The 24,374-nt window shown below is 40.8% G+C and overlaps 1 protein-coding gene across 1 annotated transcript in view; it reads right to left on the reverse strand.

The window, feature by feature from the left end:
- Positions 1-23,058, reverse strand: part of LOC110514005 (NLR family CARD domain-containing protein 3) — a 28,506-nt gene extending 5,448 nt beyond the window's left edge. Inside the window, exons 1-6 of the mRNA XM_036939264.1 lie at positions 22,853-23,058; positions 19,432-19,527; positions 14,352-14,456; positions 10,879-11,027; positions 6,446-8,240; positions 5,931-6,104 (exon numbers count right to left, since the gene is read on the reverse strand). Coding sequence (XP_036795159.1) covers positions 5,931-6,104; positions 6,446-8,240; positions 10,879-11,027; positions 14,352-14,456; positions 19,432-19,527; positions 22,853-22,887 — 2,354 coding nt within the window. The 5' untranslated portion in view covers positions 22,888-23,058. The remainder of the gene's footprint in view (positions 1-5,930; positions 6,105-6,445; positions 8,241-10,878; positions 11,028-14,351; positions 14,457-19,431; positions 19,528-22,852) is intronic.
- Between the last annotated feature and the right edge of the window lie 1,316 nt (positions 23,059-24,374).

Raw genomic sequence — 24,374 nt, forward strand, 5'->3', positions numbered from 1 at the left:
AGAACAAGTTCTCATTAACAACTGCGACCTGGCCAAGATAAAGCAAAGCAGTGTGACAAAAACAACGACACGGAGTTACACATGGGATAAACAAACGTACAGTCAATAACACAATAGAAAAATCTGTATACAGTGTGTGCAAATTAAGTAAGGCGGTAAGGCAATAAATAGGCCAATAGTGGTGAAGTAATTACAATTTAGCAATTTACACTGGAGTGATATATGTGCAGATGAGGAGGTGCAAGTAGAAATACTGGTGTGCAAAAGAGCAGAAAAAAAACAAAACAATTGAGGTTGGTAGTTGATTGGATGGATGGGCTACTTACAGATGGTGTACTGCTGCCGCGATCGGTAAGCTGCTCTGGCAGCTGACGCTTATAAAGTTAGTGAGGGAGATATGTCACCAACTTCAGTGATTGTTGCAATTCGTTCCAGTCATTGGCAGTGGAGAACTGGAAGGGAAGGCGGCGTTGGCTTTGGGGATGACCAGTGAGATATACCTGCTGGAGCGCGTGCTACGGGTGGGTGTTGCTATGGTGACCAGTGAGCTGAAATAAGGTGGAGCTATACCTAGCAAGGACTTATAGATGACCTGGAGCCAGTGGGTTTGGCGACGAATATGTAGCGAGGAACAGACAACGAGAGCATACAGGTCGCAGGGGTGAGTAGTATATGGGGCGTTGGTGACAAAACGGATGCCACTGTGATAGACTGCATCCAATTTGTTGATTAGAGTGTTGGAGGCTAATTTGTAAATTACATCGCCGAAGTCAAGGATTGGTAAGATAGTCAGTTTTAGGAGGGTAAGTTTGGCAGCATGAGTGAAGGAGGCTTTGTTGCAAAATAGGAAGCCGATTCCAGATTTAACTTTGGATCAGAGATGCTTAATGTGAGTCTGGAAGGAGAGTTTACAGTCTAGCCAGAAACCTACAGTTGAAGTTGGAAGTTTACATACATCTTAGCCAAATACATTTAAACTACATGTTTCACAATTCCTGACATTTAATCGTAATAAAAATTCCGTCTTGGGTCAGTTAGGATCACCACTTGATTTTAAGAATGTGAAATGTCAGGTAGCCTTCGGATAGCCTTCCACAAGCATCCCACAATAAGTTGGGTGAATTTTGGCCCATTCTTCCTGACAGAGCTGGTGTAACTGAGTCAGGTGTGTAGTCCTCCTTGGTCACACACGCTTTTTCAGTTCTGCCCACACATTTTCTATAGGATTGAGGTCAGGGCTTTGTGATGGCCACTCCAATACCTTGACTTTGTTGTCCTTAAGCCATTTTGCCACAACTTTGGAAGTATGCTTGAGGATCATTGTCCATTTGGAAGACCCATTTGCGAACAAGCCTTAACTTCCTGACTGATGTCTTGAGATGCTGCTTCAATATATCCACATAATTTTCCTCCCTCATGTTGCCATCTATTTTGTGAAGTGCACCAGTCCCTCCTGCAGCAAAGCACCCCCACAACATGATGCTGCCACCCCGTGCTTCACGGTTGGGATGGTATTCTTCAGCTTGCAAGCCTACCCCTTTAACCTCCAAACACAACGATGGTCATTATGGCCAAACAGTTTTATTTTTGTTTCATCAGACCAGATCACACTTTTTTATGGCGGTTTTGGAGCAGTAGCTTCTTCCTTGCTGAGCGGCCTTTCAGGTTATGTCGATATAGGACTTGTTTTTACTGTGGATTTAGATACTTTTGTATCTGTTTCCTCCAGCATCTTCACAAGGTCATTTGCTGTTGTTCTGGGATTGATTTGCACTTTTCACACCAAAGTAAGTTCATCTCTAGGAGACAGAACGCGTCTCCTTCCTGAGTTGTATGACGGCTGCGTGGTCCTGTGGTGTTTATACTTGCGTACTATTGTTTGTACAGATGAGTCCCATGGTGTAACGAACCTCGTCGTCCTCTTGTGAGGAGGAGAAGCGAGAAGGATCGGAGGACCAAAACGCAGCGTGGTAAGTGTCCATAATGTTTATTTTAAAACATAAACTGAACACTACGAAATACAAAACAATAAACGTGAAATGAACAAAACAGTCCCGTGTGGCGACAAACACTGACACGGAAGACAAACACCTACAACCCAAAACTGAAACCCAGGCTACCTAAGTATGATTCTCAATCAGGGAAAACAATTGACAGCTGCCTCTGATTGAGAACCATACTAGGCCGAACTCAAAAACAAACATAGAAAAACAAACAGACTGCCCACCCAACTCACGTCCTGACCATACTAAAACAAAGATAAAATAACAGAACTAAGGTCAGAACGTGACACATGGTGTTTATACTTGCATACTATTGTTTGTACAGATGAACGTGGTACCTTCCCCAAGGATTAACCAGACTTGTGGAGGTCTACAATTTTTTTCTGAGGTCTTTCTTTTGTTTTTCCCATGATGTCAAGCAAAGAGGCACTGAGTTTGAAGGTTTCGCTTGAAATCCATCCACAGGTACACCTCCAATTGACTCAAATGATGTCAATTAGCCTGTCAGAAGCTTCTAAAGCCATGACATAATTTTCTGGAATTTTCCAAACTGTTTAAAGGAACAGTCAACTTAGTGTATGTAAACTTCTGACCCACTGGAATTGTGACACAGTGAATTATAAATGAAATAATCTGTCTGTAAACAATTGTTGGAAAAATTACTTGTGTCATGCACAAAATAGATGTCCTAACCGACTTGCCAAAACTATAGTGGTTGAACAACTACTTTTAATGACTCCAACCTATGTGTATGTAAACTTCCGACTTCAACTGTAGGTATTTATAGTTGTCCACATATTCTAAGTCAGACCCGTCCAGAGTAGTGATGCTAGTCGGGAGGGCGGGCGGGTGCGGCCCGCTACCAAAGACTGTGGGCTCTCCATCTCCATGGCCGACATGAGTAAAACATTTAACTTCTTGGCGCACCCATCCAGTTAGCGGGATCATTTTCGTCAACATCCGCTGAATTGCAGAGCACCAAAACAAATTAAACTACTAAAAATATTTAATTTTCATGAAATCACAAGTGCAATATAGCAAAACACAGCTTAGCTTGTTGTTAATCCACATTGCGTGTCAAATTTCAAAAGAGCTTTACAGCAAAAGCAATCCAAGTGTTTATGTAAGGACATCTCTCTCAGCAGACAAAACATTACAAACAGCTAGCAGCAAAGTAGATTGGTCACGAAAGTCAGAATAGCAATAAAATGAATCGCTTACCTTTGATGATCTTCGGAAGTTTGCACTCCGAGACTCCCAGTTACACAAATAAATGTTCCTTTTGTTCCATAAAGATTATTTTTATATCCAAAATACCTCCATTTGGTTGGCGCGTTATGTTCAGTAATCCACAGGCTCGAGCGGTCATGATGGAGCAGACGAAAATTCCAAATAGTATCCGTAAAGTTCGTAGAAACATGTCAAACGTTTTTTTTAAATCAGTCCTCAGGTTGTTTTTACAATAAATAATCGGTAATATTTCAACCGGACCATAGCTTTTTCAATAGGAGAGAGAGAGAAAATGTCTGCTCCAAGCTGTTGCGCATACAAAACCCTGCTGGCACCCAGCCATCCACAGACGTGATGTGATCGTTCTTGCACATTTTTCAGAATAAAAGCCTGAAACTACTTATTTTCCACCATAATTTGCAAATAAATTCATTAAAAAAATCCTACAATGTGATTTTCTGGATTTTTTTTTCTCATTTTGTCTGTCATAGTTGAAGTGTACCTATGATGAAAATTACAGGCCTCTCTCAGCATTTTACGTGGGAGAACTTGCACAATTGGTGGCTGACTAAATACATTTTTGCCCCACTGTATGTCTAAAGACTGTTCACACCATGTGGAAGCCATAGGGATAGGAATCTGGTTGATATCCCTTTAAATGGAGGGAAGGCATGTAATGGAACAGGGAGATTCATTTCTCTTAGGCACTTCCTGGTTGGATTTTCCTCAGGTTTTCACCTGCAATATCAGTTCTGTTATACTCACAGACAATATTTTGACAGTTTTGGAGACTTTAGAGTGTTTTCTATCCCAATCTGACAATTTGATGCATTTTCTAGCTTCTGGGACTGAGAAACAGGTACGTTTTTCATCCAAATCAAAATACTGCCCCCTACACTCAACAGGTTTTTCTTTTTTGAATTTTACCCCCTTTTCTCCCCAATTTCGTGGTATCCAATTGTTGTAGTAGCTACTATCTTGTCTCATCGCTACAACTCCCGTACGGGCTCGGGAGAGACGAAGGTTGAAAGTCCTGCGTCCTCCGATACACAACCCAACCAAGCCGCACTGCTTCTTAACACAGCGCACATCCAACCCGGAAGCCAGCCGCACCAACGCGCCGGAGGAAACACCGTGCACCTGGCCACCTTGGTTAGCATACACTGCGCCCAGCCCGCCACAGGAGTCGCTGGTGCGCGATGAGACAAGGACACCCCTACCGACCAAGCCCTCCCTAACCCGGGCGACGCTAGGCCAATTGTGCGTCGCCCCACGGACCTCCCGGTCGCGGCCGGTTACGACAGAGCCTGGGCGCGAACCCAGGGACTCTGATGGTACAGCTGGCGCTGCAGTACAGCGCCCTTAACCACTGCGCCACCCGGGAGGCCCACTCAACAGGTTTTAAGAGTGTTAATCCTCGCAAGGATGCCGGCCTAGATGGCATTTCTAGCTGCGTCCTCAGAGCATGCACAGACCAGCTGGCTGGAGTGTTTACAGATATATTCAATCAATCCCTATACCAGTCTGTTGCCTCTTTACCTAAAAAAGCTTAAGTAATTGAACTAAATTACTATCGCAAAGCTCTCTAGATGGTGGTGCGGTCTGGCCAACGCATTACCGGGGGCGATCTTCCCGCCCTTCTGGACACCTACAGCACCCAATGCCATAGGAAGGCCAAAAAGATCATCAAGGACATCAACCACCCAAGCCACTGCCTGTTCACCCCGCTATCATCCAGCAGGAGAGGTCAGTACAGGTGCATCAAAGCTGGGACCGAGAGACTGAAAAACAGCCTCTATCTCAAGGCCATCAGACTGCTAAACAGCCATCACTAGCACATCAGGGAGTGGCAGCCTATAGACATAGATTAGGAAACACTAGCCACTTTAATAATGTCTCCGTATCTTGCATTACTCATCTCATATGTGTAAACTGTATTCTATACTATGCCACTGTGTCTCAGTCCAATGCTGCTCTGACATATATGTATATATTCATAATCCATTCCATATTTAGAACTACCTGTATTTTAGGTATATGTTGTGAAACTGTTAGATATTACTTACTTACACCTGCAATAACATCTGCTAAAAACGTGTATATGACCAATAACATTTGATTTAAATGGATGTATCATTACTAGACATTACAAATGATCAAAGTATTGCTTGTAGACAGAAATATGAAGTACAACTATTTGAGTAGACTATCCAGACCAGTTTAAAAAGCATTATCAGTCAAAAAAACTGAGGTATCAGATTTAGATTGTATTGAGTATACAGTCCACACTAAGGTTGTTTCCGACATTTAAAAAAAAACATTTGTCGACCGAAAGTCATCTGTTCTTTCAATCAATGATTGAGACGGCCTACCTATAGGCCTACATTGACAGGAGTGCTCCAAACAAAAGACAATTACTACATCGACAAAACTCATAAATGGAATGAAATAAACCAGAACTTTGTCTCACAAGTTTAGCATAGGTTGTGCACTATGAAAACAATGTATCCACTCTGACAATGAGAAGGGGAAGACTGAAATAATAATATTGAATATAGTAAAATAAATTACAGTAACAAACATTGTAGATTAGACATAAGAATTAACGGGTAAATGTACTACTGGTGATATATGTAACGGGGAATTGATTAACAATCAAACTGTTATCACTTGTTGACAAAATACAGGAATACTGACCTCAGAGTCTCCAGTTTACAGTGAGGATTCCCCAGTCCAGCAGAGAGCAGCTTCACTCCTGAATCCTTCAGGTCATTGTTACTAAGATCCAGCTCTCTCAGGTGTGAGGGGTTTGACATAAGAGCTGATACCAGAGAAGCACAGCCTTTCTTTTTGACTCCACAGCCTGACAGCCTGACAAAGAGATCATGATTTCACTAAACGCACTGTTAATTTAATACCAGTAGTGTAGAAGGACAATGGCAGACGAATTTGGTTTATTCTCTCAAACAACATATAGATTTATCTTCCATCTCCTACAATTGTATGGTCATATTGTTATACTAATGTGAACATCAATGCATTGATTCAATATGTTTTTTAATATAATATTACACACATATTATAACATATTTTTCTCTAAACTGAATATATATAATATATATATGTTTTTCAATGTAGTTTTTCAATATCAGTTCTCTAAACAGAATATTTCTTCCTGATGATTAGTACTTAAATGTCATGTTTGTACTCACAGAGCAACTCTGGAGGCTTTGACCACTGGCAGCAGCCTCAGCAGACCTTCCTCTGATCTGGAGTATTTCTTCAGGTCAAACACATCCAGCTCTTTTTCTGAAGTCAGCATCACAAAGACCAGAGCTGACCACTGTGCAGGTGACAGTTCTTCACTGGAGACACTTCCTGATCTCAGGTAGCTTTGGATCTCCTCCACTAGAGAATGGTCATTCAGTTCATTCAGACAGTGGAACAGATTGATGCACCTCTCTGGAGAGGGATTCTCCCTGATCTTCTCCTTGATGTACTTGACTGTTTTTTCATGGCCCTGTGAGCTGCTTCTTGACGTTGTCAGTAGACCTCGTAAGTGCTTCTGATTAGACTCCATTGAGAGGCCCAGAAGGAAGCGGAGGAAAAGGTCCAGGTTTCCCGTCTCACTTTGTAATGCTTTATCCACAGCACTCTTGTAGGAAGTAACTTCAGGCTTGTCTCCGAACAGAGCAGAAAAGTACCTGGATGTTGATTGCGGTTTGGCCATTAGATTATCATTGTTGTTGATGAATGAGAAGAACACATATACAGCAGCCAGAAACTCCTGAATGCTCAGATGCACGAAGCAGTACACCTTGTCCTGGTACAGCCCACATTCCTCTTTAAAGAGCTGTGTGCACAATCCTGAGTACACGGAGGCTTCATTGGCCTCAATGCCAGCCCTTTTCAGGTCTTCTTGATAGAAAATCAGATTGCCCTTGACAAGCTGTTGAAAAGCCAGTTTTCCCAGTGATAGAATGCTCTCTTTATTCCAGTGTGGACCTGTCTCTTCTTTCCCAAGATACTTTTCATTCTTCTGTTTGGTATGGAACTCCAGAAGGTGTGTGTACATCTCAGTCAGAGTCTTGGGCATCTCTTCTCTCTTATGTTTCAGCATGTGTTCAAGGACTGTTGCAGAAATCCAACAGAATACTGGAATGTGGCACATGATGTGGAGGCTCCTTGATGTCTTTATGTGTGAGATGATTCTGCTGGCCAGGTCCTCATCATCACTGAATCGCTTTCTGAAGTATTCTTCCTTCTGTTGGTCATTGAACCCTCGTACCTCTGTCACCTGGTCAACACACCCTGAAGGGATCTTATTGGCAGCTGCAGGTCGGGTAGTTATCCAGAGGAGAGCAGAGGGAAGCAGATTTCCCTTGATGAGATTTGTCAGCAGAACATCCACTGAGGTTGACTTTGTGACGTCACAACACATCTTGTTCTTTTTGAAGTCTAGGGGCAGTCGGCACTCATCCAGACCATCAAAGATGAACAGGACTTTGTACTTGTCGTAGTTGGAGATTCTTGATTCTTTGGTTTCCATTGAGAAGTGATTGAGAAGTTCAATCAAAGTGTGGTTTTCCTCTTTCATCAAATTCAGCTCCCGAAAAGGGAATGAAAATACAAATTGGACATCCTGATTTGCTTTTCCTTCAGCCCAGTCCAGAATGAACTTCTGCACAGAGACTGTTTTTCCAATGCCAGCGACTCCCTTTGTCAGCACAGTTCTGATAAGTTTGTCTTGTCCAGTTAAGGGTTTGAAGATGTCGTTACATTTGATTGCAGTCTCTTGTCTTGCTTGTTTCCTGGTTGTTGTCTCAATCTGTCTCAGCTCATGTTCATTATTGACCTCTCCTTTTCCACCCTCTGTCATGTAGGGCTCTGTGTAGATCTTATTGAGAAGTGTTGGGTTTCCTTGTTTAGCAATTCCCTCAAATACACATTGAAACTTCTTCTTTAGATTAGACTTGAGTTCACGTTGGGAAATCACAGCAAGCTCATCTGAATGAAGAAATAACACAACACAAAGGATATTAATATTAGGTCTGTTTTAATGCCTACATTATTGTAGGACTTTGTTATGAAGTTGTAAAATCATAATAATTCATTCTCTTAACTTCTTTGGGGTAGGGGGCAGTATTGGGTAGCTTGGATGAAAAACGTGCCCAAATTAAGCTGCCTACTAATCAGCCGTAAAAGCTAGAATATGCATACAAAAATGTGGATAGAAAACACTCTGAAGTTTCTAAAACTATTTGAATGATGTCTGTGAGTATAACAGAACTCATATGGCAGGCAAAAACCTGCCAGGTTCCAACCAGGAAGTGGGAATTCTGAGGTTTGTAGTTTTTCAACTCAGCCCCCATTGAAGATACAGGGTGATATTAGTTAGGTTTCACTTCCCAAGGCTTCCACTAGATGTCAACAGTATTTAGAACCTGTTTTGAGGATTCTACTCTAAAGGAGGCGCTCATAAGGGCTCTGAGTGAGTGGTCTGGCACAGCCTAGGTCTGGCGCGCTCACGTGAAAGGTACCTACGTTCCTCTTCATTTGTACAGACAAAGGAATTGTTGGAACATTAATGAAGTTGTATGTTATAAACATCCTAAAGATTGATTCCATACTTGGTTTGGCATGTTTCTACGGACTGTAACGGAACTTTTTGAACTTTTCGTCCGACTTTCGGCGCGACCTGAACGCGCTTTTGGATTTGTTTACCAAACGCCCTAACAAAAGAAGATATTTGGACATAACTGATGGACATTATCAAACAAATCAAACATTTATGGTGGAACTGGGATTCCTGGGAGTGCATTCTGATGAAGATAATCAAAGGTAAGTGAATATTAAAAATGCTATTTCTGATTATTGTTGACTACCCACTACCCTATCTTTTTGGCTGCTTTGTTGTCTAAAGGCTGTACTCAGACTATTGCATGGTTTGCTTTCTCCGTAAAGTTTTTTAAAAATCTGACACAGCGGTTGCATTAAGGAGAGGTTTATCTAAAGTATAATAGTCTATCTTTATCAATGTTTATTATGAGTATTTCTGTAAATTGATGTGGCTCTCTGCACAATCACTGCATGTTTTAGAACTACTGAACGTAACGCGCCAATGTAAACTCAGATTTTTTTATATAAATATGAACTTTATCAAACAAAACATACGTCCTATGAGTGTCATCTGATGAAGATCATCAAAGGTTAGTGATTCATTTTCTCTCTATTTCTGCTTTTTGTGACTCCCCTCTTTGGCTGGAAAAATGGCTGTGTTTTTCTGTGGCTTGGTGGTGACCTAACAATCGTTCGTGGTGCTTTCGCTGTAAATCCTTTTTGAAATCAGACACTGTGGCTGGATTAACGAGTATTCTATCTTTAAAATGGTGTAAAATACTTGTATGCTTGAGGAATTCTAATTATGAGATTTTTGTTGTTTTGAATTTGGCGCCCTGCACTTTCACTGGCTGTTCGGGGGGTTCCGCTAGCAGTCCTAGACAGGTTAACCTCCTGTATAAATGTGTCAATGTTTTCATAATGCAGTACTCCCTGGTTTAACTGATTATATAATTATTGATGGTATTATTAATGTTGTCTCTCCTCTCTCTCTCTCTCTCCTTTGTCTCTTCCCTCTGTCTAAATTAATCAACACAACACATCCATGCTGTTACTTGACGAGGTCACTAGGTGTTGTGTTAACCCATTTGTTCCCAATACTAATATAAACTAGATCTACACCTGCATATCTCAGCCCAAAGACCCATACGAACCAGGTCTGTGGCTATGTCCCAATGCTCTCATAAACCAGGTCTACCCTAGTGAAAGAGACACTAATTTAGTTTATTGGTCTATACATGGCCAATTCCCCCTGAAATAACAAAATCAAATCAAATGTATTTATATAGCCCTTCGTACATAAGCTGATATCTCAAAGTGCTATACAGAAACCCAGCCTAAAACCCCAAACAGCAAGCAATGCAGGTGTAGAAGCACGGTGGCTAGGAAAAACTCCCTAGAAAGGAAAAAACCTAGGAAGAAACTTAGAGAGGAAACAGGCCCTGAGGGGTGGCCAGTCCTCTTCTGGCTGTGCCGGGTGGAGATTATAACAGAACCAAGATGTTCAAATGTTCATAGATGACCAGCAGGGTCAAATAATAATAATCACAATGGTTGTAGAGGGTGCAACAGGTCAACACCTAAGGAATAAATATCACTTGGCTTTTCATAGCCGATCATTAAGAGTATCTCTACCACTCCTGCTGTCTCTAGAGAGTTGAAAACAGCAGGTCTGGGACAGGTAGCACGTCCGTCAAAAATCACCAATATAAACATATGTAAAGGCTAATGGATAATGTTAAAATCAATTGTAACATCATCTTGATCTAGTATATCCATACCCCAACTCGGCTGAGAAAAGAATGTTGTATCTGTATATCTAGTTTCCTGCAATTCTACACATTTTGCTATCATATTTTATGTTCTATGTATCATTTGATATGTTTTGGGGGCCCCTAGAGGTCGGGGGCTTCTTGATGATGTCACTAGGTGTTGTGGTTATGATGCTACAATACGGAGTTACACAGCTAAAACTTTTAAATGTTTGTTATAAAACAGCATTCAACATGAGGCAGACAGCTCTTACCTTTATACAGTGTGTCTCTGGCACTGCTCTCCTGCTTCTCATCTTCAGCGTCCACCACGTCCTTATCCTGTTTATGACTCTCAAAGCCTTGTGGGAGTTCTGGACTAAGAATCCTCTTGAACATCTTCATCTCGTTCTTCCGTTGGTTTCTGTGGTCAAAACATGAGATTACATCTCATCCAGCACACACACACTCAGGGAGGGAATGTTATGTTTGTTTAATATTTTGGATCCACTTTACATGCCGTGCAGGTTATAAGGCCTTCATAAAGCCTTTATAAACACTACATAAGTGTCACAAATCATCTATAACCGTATGTCAAGCTCTATAAAGTGTTCATGGCATAACTGTGTGACATACCCTCCAATGTCAAATGTGACATAACCCACTATGTCAAATATGATATAAACACGTGTTTCATAAAAGGTGGCATTAGCATCGCTTAATAAAGGCTTTATAAATCAGGATAGTGAGCTCTATTCCCACGATCACTTTAAGGTTGGAACTAACATGCAGTACCTCCAGCAGGAAGGGAGGCAAGAAACATTGCAGTATGTCCGCCAGCTCAGGAACAAGCTACACTATTCAAAGCCCTGTGTAATGTTCAGCACATTGATGGACTTAAAACTTAATGTATGTGTATTGTTAAAAACGTATAGTTTAAACATATCTTTAATGTTTATTTATTTCAGTTGTTAGTGAATTTCCCTAAGGGTTATTACATTGGTGTTTACATCATTAAGCCTTTATGTACGTGTTATGAATGACCAAATGTGTCCGACTTCATAGTAAGTACAGCATCATATGATAAAGCATTTATGAATATGTTATGAATGATTAAAGGTGTCTCACTACAAAGGAAGTATTACAGGACACTACATAAAGTGTCAATAAGCATGTTATTAATGTTCTGCTGATTTATGACAGTCCTCTGATGATCCATAGGTTACAGTAGGGTGTGAGAGGTATCTAAATGGGTTGATGGACCTGCAAAGCTTGCATTTGTGTCTGTTTGTGTGTGTGTGGATGCGTCTATGTCAGAGCCAAGATGATTTCCCAACCTGGGAAAGGGGATACCTAGTCAGTTGCACAACTGAATGCATTCAACTGAACACATTTAACCCAAACCCTCTGAATCAGAGAGGTGCCGGGGGCTGCCTAATCGACATCCACGTCTTCGGCACCCGGGGAACAGTGGGTTAACTGCCTTGCTCAGGGGCAGAACAACAGGTTTTTACCTTGTCAGCTCTGGGATTTGATCCAGCAACCAACACTGTAACCACTAGGCTACCTACCGCCTCGAGACTACCACACCAGGTATTACTCTTCTGTTCCCATGGAGACCATGGCTTGATTACAACCTGTTACAATGGTGCTAACATTTTGTGGCTGAGCTTTCAGCGGGGGAGTGGGTGAACGTGTCAAAGACCTGACTGGACCCAGTACTGCACGGTTTGGCTCGTTTTTGTTGTGTGCATGTTTGTGTTCTGAGGAACATGTGATTTGGTTCCAGAAGAAAGACACCTTCAATTTATTTTAGGTTGGAGGCTTTCATCAAGGTAAGTGTTTCTTGGTGTAATGTCTTCCCCAGGCTATTGCACACACAGTACATACACTGACCATACAAAACATTAAGAACTCTTTCCATGACAGACTTACCAGGTAAATCCAGGTGAAAGGTATGATCCCTTATTGAGGTCACTTGTTAAATCCACTTCAATCAGTGTAGATGAAGGGGACGGAGACAGGTTAACTGATTTTTAAGCCTTGAGACAATTGAGACATGGATTGTGTATGTGTGCCATTCAGAGGGTGAATGGGCAAGACAAAATATTTAAGTGCCTTTGAACGGGGTATGGTAGTAGGTGCCAGGGACACTGGTTTGTGTCACCAACTGCAACGCTGCTGGGTTTTTCACACTCAACAGTGTCATGACTCTCTCCTTGGTGAGGATCAAAGGTGTCAGATCAGCTTGGACAAATGGCTGACAGATAGCCGGTTTTGACACCTTAACACATGGTCATAAATTGTGTGACGCAAAAAGGGTCTTTCTTGCCTGCAGTATTGGGAAAGGAATCTGCTGTGTGTAGAGAGAGACTTTCCGCCAAAAGCTTTTTTTTTATTTAAAAAAAAAAGGTAAACATTGTAACATTTTTCCTGACTTCTGAATGTTCGTAATGTTCAGTGGGGAGCTCAAGAATAATCATGACATATTGTTTATTATTTTGTGACGTCATTAAAACGAAATAACTAACTCTGAAAGGGTACCCAGTCTACCTGTCAAGTTTACATCTAAATGTTGTATCAAATATATGATTAAGTATAAGAGTACTTTTGTGAAGATAGCAATGTGATTTTAGCCTTCTAATGAGATAATTGTTTTAATATAAACTTTTGCCCAGTCAGTAACCATGCCCAAGGTAGCACAGACAATGTGTCGGCGTGATGGAACGCCCCCTTTTTACCCGAGTATAAAAGCCTTCGTAACAAAATTTACATCGGACCAGCTGACGTGAAGTGCAAGCTCAACGTTACAAATGGTTGAACCTCTACAGACCAGGAAACGTGAGACGTTAGTCCACACGTTTGAAATGGTGAGAAACTCAAACTCTCAATCTCTACACAAGAAGAAACTCACTAGACCGTAGCATTACCAGTCTACAGCTGGCATGTAAAGTAGCCTAGAACATTTGACTATAGACACAAGGTGGGAAGGACAATCCCTCTCAGACAACCGTTGGTACATCTGAAGTATCTATTCTAACGAACACTCCACTCGAAGACAAGCTGAATCTCACACCGAAGTGGGATTGGACACTCAAACCCTTTTTGAGAAAGTGGTTCAACAGAGAGACGACGATCAAGGACAGCGACGCGTAAATATATACGTTGCATTTCTTATCCGGATGAGCGGTGGTTAGGGTGCTAAGTATTATTTTTTCCATGAGCGTAGTTTCCAGATGTTACAACGATAGTTTGAATCTCTGACTCTCCCTTTCTGACCACTCCCCCTTTTATAACCAAGCAGTCATGCTGTTGTTAGTCCAGTATGGACCTGTTTTCATTGTATATTCATTGTGGTTATGTCACATTTGACATTGGTGGTTATGTCACAGTTATGCCACATTTATGAACCCATTATAAAGAATGACATACGGATATAGATGCTGTGTAACATATTCATGTAGTGCTTATGAAGAAGGCATTATGAAGGCTTTATGAAGGCTTTAAGAAGGCATTATGAAGGCATTATGAAGGCATTAAGAAGGCATTAAGAAGGCATTATGAAGGCATTATAAGCTACACGTGATTTATAGTGGGAAAAATATGGTGTTAGGACTATGAAAATTTATAAAAAGGACAAGCCTGTGGATAAGGAAAGCAACAAAAATGTATGGGAAAATGGGAGAGGAGAAATTACTAGAGACAGTGCTGTTTAACTCACTGATCATGACCCATGAGCTCTTGTTACCTTTTTTCAGTAGATAAACATCCCTTTCTGAAGTCTATAGGTAGTCCCATAGACCTGTCACTGTTCATGGACACACAGCTGTCTGTTCTCTCCTGCTTGATTGGGCTTCAACACAACCGAAACAAACATTACTACAGTCTCTCATTTACTCTGAACTCAGATGGGGAAAATGAGAAGCTTTTACTGTTTAAAGAAATTATGAAGGAAATTTGTTTTTGTTCCACTGTCTAATCATGGCATGGGGTTGATCAATGACGCCTTGACGGTTTCCACATTTTGTTACGTTACAGCCTTATTCTAAAATGGATTACATGGATTTTAGCATTTTCCGTCCGTAAGAAACTGGGTCAAATGAACTGGGTCAAATGAAGATAAAGTGCATTTATCTGAAGATATCTAGGTGAGACAACCACATTCGGGAAATCTTCAGACTCCTTGACTTTTTTCGCATTTTGTTACGTTACAGCCTTATACTAAAATTGATTCAATAAAATATTTTTCCTCATCAATCTACACAAAATCAAATCAAATTTTACTTGTCACATGCTCTGAATACAACAGGTGTAGTAGACCTTACAGTGAAATGATTACTTACAAGCCCTTAATCAACAATGCAGTTTTAAGAAAATACCTACAAAAAAGTAAGCGATAAGAATAACAAATAATTAAAGAGCAGCAGTAAATAACAATAGCGAGGCAATATACAGGGGGTACCAGTGTCGAGGTATTGAGGTAATTATGTACATGTAGGTAGAGTTATTAAAGTGGCTATGCATAGATAATAACAGAGAGTAGCAACGTTGAAGGGGGGGGGGGGGGGGGCAATGCAAATATTCTGGGTAGCCATTTGATTAGCTGTTCAGGAGTCTTATGGCTTGGGGTAGAAGCTGTAACCCATAATGACTAAGCAAAAACAGTTGTTTTTAGAAATGTTTGCACATGTATTAACAATAGAAAACAGAAATACCTTAATTACATAAGTATTCACCCCTTGCCATGAGACTTGAAATTGAGCTCAGTTACATCCTGTTTCCATTGGTCATCCTTGAGATGTTTCTAGAGCTTGATTGGAGTCCACCTGTGGTACATTCAATGGATTGGACATGATTTGGAAAGGCACACACCTGTCTATATAAAGGTCCCACGGTTGACAGTGCATTTCAGAGCAAAATCCAAGCCATGAGGTCTTGAGACAGCTAAGAGACAGGATTGTGCCGAGGCACAGATCTGGGGAAGGGTACCAAAAAATGTCTGCAGCACTCAAGGTCACCAAGAACACAGTGGTGGGAAGCATGGTGGTGGCAGCATGTTTTTCAGTGGCAGGGACTGGGAGTCTAGTCAGGATATAGGGAAAGATGAACTGAGTAAAGTACAGAGAGATCCTTGATGAAAACCTCCTCCAGAGCACTCAGGACCTCAGACTGGGGCAAAGATTCAACTTCCAACAGGACAACAACCCTAAGCACACAGCCAAGACAACGCAGGAGTGGCTTCGGGACAAGTCTCTGAATGTCCTTGAGAGGCCCAGCCAGAGCCCGGACCTGAACCAGATCGAATATCTCTGTAGAGAGCTGAAAATAGCTGTGCAGCGACCATCCCCCTCCAACCTGACAGAGCTTGAAAGGATCTGCAGAGAAATATTGGTGAAACTCCCCAAATACAGGTGTGCCAAGCTTTAAGCATCATACCCAAGTAGACTCGTGACTGTTATCGATGCCAAACAAAGTACTGAGTAAAGGGTCTGAATACTTATGTAAATGATTTATTTTTTTATATATCATTTACATTTGCAAAAATGTCTAAAAACCTGTTTTTCTTTGTCATTATGGGGTATTGTGTGTGGATTTATGAGGAACAAAAACGATTTAATCAATTTTAGAATAAGGCTGTAACAGGTAACAAAATTTGAAAAAAGTAAAGGGGTCTGAATATTTTCCAATATATATATACAGTGGGGCAAAAAAAGTATTTAGTCAATTGTGCAAGTTCTCCCACTTAAAAAGATGAGAGAGGCCTGTAATTTTCATCATAGGTACACTTCAACTATGACAGACAAAATGAGAAAAAAAATCCAGAAAATCACATTGTAAGATTTTTTATGAATTTATTTGCAAATTATGGTGGAAAATAAGTATTTGGTCACCTACAAACAAGCAAGATTTCTGGCTCTCACAGACCTGTAACAACTTCTTTAAGAGGCTCCTCTGTCCTCCACTCGTTACCTGTACTAATGACACCTGTTTGAACTTGTTATCAGTATAAAAAGACACCTGTCCACAACCTCAAACAGTCACACTCCAAACTCCACTATGGCCAAGACCAAAGAGCTGTCAAAGGACACCAGAAACAAAATTGTAGACCTGCACCAGGCTGGGAAGACTGCATCTGCAATAGGTAAGAAGCTTGGTTTGAAGAAATCAACTGTGGGAGCAATTATTAGGAAATGGAAGACGTACAAGACCACTGATAATCTCCCTCGATCTGGGGCTCCACACAAGATGTCACCCTGTGGGGTCAAAATGATCACAAGAATGGTGAGCAAAAATCCCAGAACCACACGGGGGGACCTAGTGAATGACCTGCAGAGAGCTGGGACCAAAGTAACAAAGCCTACCATCAGTAACACACTACGCCGCCAGGGACTCAAATCCTGCAGTGCCAGACGTGTCCCCCTGCTTAAGCCAGTACATGTCCAGGCCCGTCTGAAGTTTGCTAGAGAGCATTTGGATGATCCAGAAGAAGATTGGGAGAATGTCATATGGTCAGATGAAACCAAAATATAACTTTTTGGTAAAAACTCAACTCAGCTGAGTTGCATCCAAAGAACACCATACCTACTGTGAAGCATGGGGGTGGAAACATCATGCTTTGGGGCTGTTTTTCTGCAAAGGGACCAGGACGACTGATCCGTGTAAAGGAAAGAATGAATGGGGCCATGTATCGTGAGATTTTGAGTGAAAACCTCCTTCCACCAGCAAGGGCATTGAAGATGAAACGTGGCTGGGTCTTTCAACATGACAATGATCCCAAACACACCGCCCGGGCAACGAAGGAGTGGCTTCGTAAGAAGCATTTCAAGGTCCTGGAGTGGCCTAGCCAGTCTCCAGATCTCAACCCCATAGAAAATCTTTGGAGGGAGTTGAAAGTCCGTGTTGCCCAGCAACAGCCCTAAAACATCACTGCTCTAGAGGAGATCTGCATGGAGGAATGGGCCAAAATACCAGCAACAGTGTGTGAAAACCTTGTCAAACGTTCTGTAAGTCTTCACCTCTGTCATTGCCAACAAAGGGTATATAACAAAGTATTGAGATAAACTTTTGTTATTGACCAAATACTTATTTTCCACCATAATTTGCAAATAAATTCATGAAAAATACTACAATGTGATTTTCTGGATTTTTTTTCTTCTCATTTTGTCTGTCATAGTTGAAGTGTACCTATGATGAAAATTACAGGCCTCTCATCTTTTTAAGTGGGAGAACTTTCACAATTGGTGGCTGACTAAATACTAATTTTGCTGTCCCCTCAAAATACAGCCATTGATGTCTAAACCGCTGGCAACAAAAGTGAGTACACCCCTAAGTTAAAATGTCCAAATTGGGCCCAATTAGCCATTTTCCCTCCCCGGTGTCATAGGACTCATTAGTGTTACAAGGTCTCAGGTGTGAATGGGGAGCAGTTGTGTTAAATTTGGTGTCATCGCTCTCCCACTCCCTCATACTGACTGGTCACTGGAAGTTCAACATGGCACCTCATGGCAAAGAACGCTCTGAGGATCTGAAAAAAAGAATTGTTGCTCTACATACGGTGGCCAAGACCATACAGCGATTTAACTGGACAGGTTCCACTCAGAACAGGCCTCGCCATGGTCGACCAAAGAAGTTGAGTGCACGTGCTCAACTTCATATCCAGAGGTTGTCTTTGGGAAATAGATGTATGAGTGCTGACAGCATTGCTGCAGAGGTTGAAGGGTTGGGGGGTCAGCCTGTCAGTGCTCAGACCATACGCCGTTCACTGCATCAAATTGGTCTGCATGGCTGTCGTCCCAGAAGGAAGACTCTTCTAAAGATGATGCACAATAAAGCCCGCAAACAGTTTGCTGAAGAGAAGCAGACTAAGATAATGAGACCATTGATGAGACCAAGATACATTTATTTGGTTCAGATGGTGTCAAGTGTGTGTGGCGCCAACCAGGTGAGGAGTACAAAGACAAGTGTGTCTTGCCTACAGTCAAGCATGGTAGTAGTGATGTTCTGGGGCTGCATGAGTCCTGCCGGTACTGGGGAGCTACAGTTCATTGAGGGAACCATGAATGCCAAAATGTACTGTGACATACTGAAGCAGAGCATGATCCCCTCCCATCGGAAACTGGGCCGCAGGGTAGTATTCCAACATGATAACGACCCAAAACACACCTCCAAGACGACCACTGCCTTGCTAAAGAAGCTGATGGTAAAGGTGATGGACTGGCCAAGCATGTCTCCAGACCTAAACCCTATTGAGCATCTGTGGGGCATCCTCAAACGGAAGGTGCAGGAGTGCAAGGTCTCTAACATCCACCAGCTCCGTGATGTCGTCATGGAGGAGTGGAAGAGGACTCCAGTGGCAACCTGTGAAGCTCTGGTGAACTCCATGCCCAAGAGGGTTAAGGCAGTGCTAGAAAATGATGGTGGCCACCCAAAATATTGACGCTTTGGCCCCAATTTGGACATTTTCACTTAGGGGTGTACTCACTTTTGTTGCCAGCGGTTTAGACATTAATGGCTGTGCATTGAGTTGTTTTGAGGGGACAGCAAATTTACACTGTTATACAAGCTGTACACTCACTACTTTACATTGTAGCAAAGTGTCATTTCTTCAGTGTTGTCACATGAAAAGATATACTCAAATATTTACAAAAATGTGAGGGGTGTACTCACTTTTGTGATATACTGTATATACATATTTCAAATCTATTAATTAAAAACCTGCGAACAGTAATATTTAAGGTATATATACGCAATCATTTCTGATGGAATTTTTTGGGGGGATTTAGTGTTTTGGAAAAAAACAATTAATAATGAATATATTGTCATCTCACCTCTTAGCTTTGGTGTCATGTTCCCCAGAGAGACTCATTTTAGAGGCAGGGCCCTCCTCTTTCTCCACAGAGAGACTCTTTTTAGAGCACTGAGCCCTAAACAGAGATCCAACATGTTGGTTGTGGTTAACACAGTGACAACTAATTATTGAATGTCAATTGTTCTCTTTCATTATATCTTTGAGAAATACAACATTTACTAACAGACATATCGAAACAGTCAGGTGATTTAATTCAATCACATTAACATGTAGTTGTGACGTCACTTCTCCTTGGTAACAGTCAATAATAATAATAATAATAATAATAATAATAATAGTCACTGTTTGTTAAGGTAGTTAATAATAATAATAATAGTCACTGTTTGTTAAGGTAGTTAACAATAATAATAAGTCACTGTTTGTTAAGGTAGTTATAGACAGTGGGGAAACACAAAGCCATGTCTCACACTTATTTGTATTCATTAAAAGTAGGCTATTTATTGTCTTTCAATCGGTTCTTTTCTAAACGCATCTGAGAATGTAAACAGAAGGGCTAAAATGGGCATGATTGATCCATTCAGAAAGGTTTTTTGCAACAAGTAAGATGTTATATTATGTAAAGTAGGCTAGGTTATAATGTATAATAGCGGTTTGTTAGTGATATGCAGATGGAGGTCTATACCTCGGTTATAGCTACATATCATAGATGACCAACCTGTTCAGATCAGTTCACATAACGTTATAGGCATAACAGTACTAGGACAGAGAATGTAGCCTAGGCCTGATATTGTTCAAAACATTTCCAATGGAGGCCATCAGGTCGGTATGCATGATAAGCAGTTGTGTATTTCTTTTTAGATGAGGGAGCGCAACAAATATGTATATTACGTTATAATTTCCTCAATCAAAGTCTGTCAGGACAGATGTAGCCTATTGAATAGTGTATCATTGCAGGGCTCTCCAACCCTGTTCCTGGAGAGCTACCCTCCTGTAGGGTTTCACTCCAACCCAGTGGCGGATTTTTGGAAAAGGTGACATGTACAGCCGCCCAGAGCGGTATCTTGATGGGGGCAGCACGGGTCACCCGCACCAACAAATGTTTTTATAACAATAATAAATATTCGGAATGGTGACATTTGCGTGATCGGTTTTCTATCGCTCACTTGCACGTTACGTCAATGATATCATGTCCCGGTTTGGGACTGTGGGTCAATTAACCTTGTCGGAGTGGGTGCCCTGATTCTAGTTTGGGAGCGAGGCAGGCTGCTGCCTGGGAAGGTCTCCCAATCAGAAGTACGAGATGGGGAAGGGGGGGCGGGGGTAGGTTGACCTCAGGTCTCCCCTCTGGAAGCCCGAGGTAGGGGGTGCGGGGAATCTATCAAATAGCGCATCTCTAACTTTGTACAGTACTAATGCAATTAGTTGTGCAATTTAGTTTGTGTGTTTCTTGTTTGAAGTGCAATAGTGTAATAATCAGGTTCTGTTCTTTATAAGTGTGTTCTATTTGTGTATTTGTGTGATAGACAAAACACAAATAAAACTAAATTGCACAAATCCTATTTGTCTTTGTTATTTATTTTTGATATTTATGAGTGTTATTTTTAAAAATATTTTTATATTTAAACAGTTTTAAATGTTATGATAATTTATTTGTTTTGTTACAAATGTCTGAATAAAAATAACAGTATTTGTTTGTTGGCTGGGTGGGGGGGGCGCTAAAGGGGGAGGGGGAGGGGGGGGGGTGTCGCCCAGGGAGCCATACAAGCTAGAACCGCCACTGCTCCAACCCCAAATGTAACTAACCTGATTCATCTTATAAACAAATTATTTAAATCAGGTGTGCTAGTTTTGAGTTGGAATGAACAGAAAGGTAGCTCTCCAGGAACAGGATTTGAGAGTGCTGTTACAGAATATGCATAAAATACATCCTACAATTGCACTTCTGCCTATGCCCGCAAGAGAATGTTACAACATGCTTTTATATTTGTAATACCCTCAAACACCAAGTCAGGCATAACTCATTTCAAAATAGGCCATCATCACTGTCAATCATGAATGATAATTCTTCATGTTTTACTGGTGAAATTGCATCTGAATAACAATTATTTCTCAGTTACAATGGAATAGCCTATCCATTTCGATCTTCTTGAATTGCAGTTTCGAGAGATAATTAGAGCAGATTGTGTTCACAAAGTATAAGTCTTTGTATTTTGTTTCAATCAAAGCATATATCCTGGCTAGTGGCTCTGTTGAGTTTTGGCGCATGAGAGTATTATTCATCTTCAGCTAACCATCCTAAAATCTTAATAGAAATTAGGTGTTTGAGTTGTATCCGCGACGTTATAGACCTACTATATTATTATAGTCGGTTATATTACGTAAAATACAAATGAATCGCTATGTGATCTTGCAAGACATTGATTCAGCTTTGATCTAACTTGACTAAACCAGCAACATTGTGAGAAGTGATCATCTTCTATTTGTAATAATAATAATAATAATAATAATAATAATAATGAGTAGGACTATTAGGCATAGGCAATCGATATTGATTAATATTATTTTAAATGATTGGATCGCCATTCGTGGATCTAAAAGTACTGCGCTAAATAAACTTTGGTTTGATTAACTTGAACACATGTTTACAATATTCCTTATTGCAGAATAAAATAAAACAGATAAGTTAACAATCTATTCATATAATACATTTGCATAGATTTAAATAATTAAATCAATTGACCAAGTAGTGAACATAAGTCATTACGTAGAATTGCAGGAAATTCGTTTTAAAACCGCCATAACAATCAAGCTTTTCGTGTGGTGCCTTCACGCATCTCAATAAACTATAACCTAAATGCATTATTACTTCCAACTTGGCCCAATTCACATTACCAATTTCCCACGCTGACATACCAAGGTAGAACCGGCCCTGCATCTCAAACAATAGCCAATTTAAGCAAAATTTCCCAAGCAGGGCTATGGGTGTCCTCGGCAGAACAGAGTCACTATAACCAAGTGGTCACATATCGTTCTGGGTTCCACTGCACAAGAGGGGGACGGTGAAGTTTTATAAACATCAAGGCAGACACGGTGAATTTAGTTTTTTTGTTTTTACTGCAATTGGCCAAAGTTGTCAAGCCTCCAACGGGCCTCTGCAATGCACACACGTAGCCTACAGTTCTTTATCATTCTCGCCAACGCCAGAGAGAAGACAAGGAAGAAACAACCATTTACCTACCTCTAGGTTGCAACATATTTGTTTTGTCATGATATCTTTTTTCATCGAATTTTTGTGGTAATTAAATGTCATTTATTTAGAATTTATACGATTGATTTTTTCGTGTATTCTCAGATGATAAGTGATCATAGCTCAAACCTACTATTGAATGTCTGACGACGACCTAACTTTATACTAGTTTTTAGGTAGCCTCTAGACTTACCAGAGTCGGCTTCTTTCAATACGTTTATCAGACATCTAATGTTGCCGAGACATGTGCGCCACAGTTTCAACAGCCATTTTGTAGATGCGTTAGGCTCCAAATAGACTTTCAATTTCATATCAGGAAACAGTGTTGCCAACTAATTTTCAGGGGAAGTTGCTAGAGGCAGATAGACTTGTTGCTGAATTACATTGTGATGTCGTTGCGTGATGGCGTCATTACGTAATAACGTAAACTGCGTCGTTGCGTAGAATACACAAGAACGTTTCTCAAATGTATTATTATTTTTTTCCCCCACCTTTATTTAACCATGTAGGCTAGTTGAGAACAAGTTCTCATTTACAATTGCGACCTGGCCAAGATAAAGCAAAGCAGTTCGACACATACAACAACACAGAGTTACACATGGAGTAAAACAAACATACAGTCAATAATACAGTAGAAACAAGTCTATATATGATGTGAGCAAATGCGGTGAGATAAGGGAGGTAAAAGGCAAAAAAAAGGCCATGGTGGCAAAGTAAATACAATATAGCAAGTAAAACACTGGATTGGTAGATTTGCAGTGGAAGAATGTGCAAAAGTAGAAATAAAAATAATGGGGTGCAAAGGAGCAAAATAAATAAAATAAAATAAATACAGTAGGGAAAGAGGTAGTTGTTTGGGCTAAATTATAGGTCGGCTATGTACAGGTGCAGTCATCTGTGAGCTGCTCTGACAGCTGGTGCTTAAATCTAGTGAGGGAGATAAGTGTTTCCAGTTTCAGAGATTTTTGTAGTTCGTTCCAGTCATTGGCAGCAGAAAACTGGAAGGAGAGGCGCCCAAAGAAAGAATTGGTTTTGGTGGTGACCAGAGAGATATACCTGCTGGAGCGCGTGCTACAGGTAGGTGGGTGATGCTATGGTGACCAGCGAGCTGAGATAAGGGGGGACTTTACCTAGCAAGGACTTATAGATGACATGGAGCTTGTGGGTTTGGCAAGGAGTATGAAGCGAGGGCCAGCCAACGAGAGCGTACAGGTCGCAATGGTGGCCATCTGGACAAAAATTGACTGGCCATCTGGGCGAAAAATATGAATTGACATTTATTAGTTTAGATTTGTTTATTTATTATCACATATTTTTATTTGTAAAAGTAATATAAACACAACACATTTCATATGATCAGATAGTTTTATTTTTTTAACACAACACATTGAATAATTGAACAATTACACATTACACATGATTGAACAATTACATTTTATTTATTTTATTTTTAACTACTAAACCTACACATTCTGAACAATTATATTTTTAAGCAGTGTATTGGTAGTTAGTTAACATGCTACCTAACTGATCAACAATTATAAGTACAAGCTAATAACAAGGTATATATGCTATCTTATTGAACAAGCAACTTAACTCAAATAATGATATGTGCGCTAGGCATCTCTCTCCAGCTCTCTCCAGGTTGTTGTGCTGCTTGGCTGGCTAGCTGCTCAATGGTTTCCTCCAGATATTGCCACTGTTCTCGCACACAC

The sequence above is a fragment of the Oncorhynchus mykiss genome, chromosome 12 (assembly GCF_013265735.2).
Source record: "Oncorhynchus mykiss isolate Arlee chromosome 12, USDA_OmykA_1.1, whole genome shotgun sequence".
Classification (NCBI taxonomy): domain Eukaryota; kingdom Metazoa; phylum Chordata; class Actinopteri; order Salmoniformes; family Salmonidae; genus Oncorhynchus; species Oncorhynchus mykiss.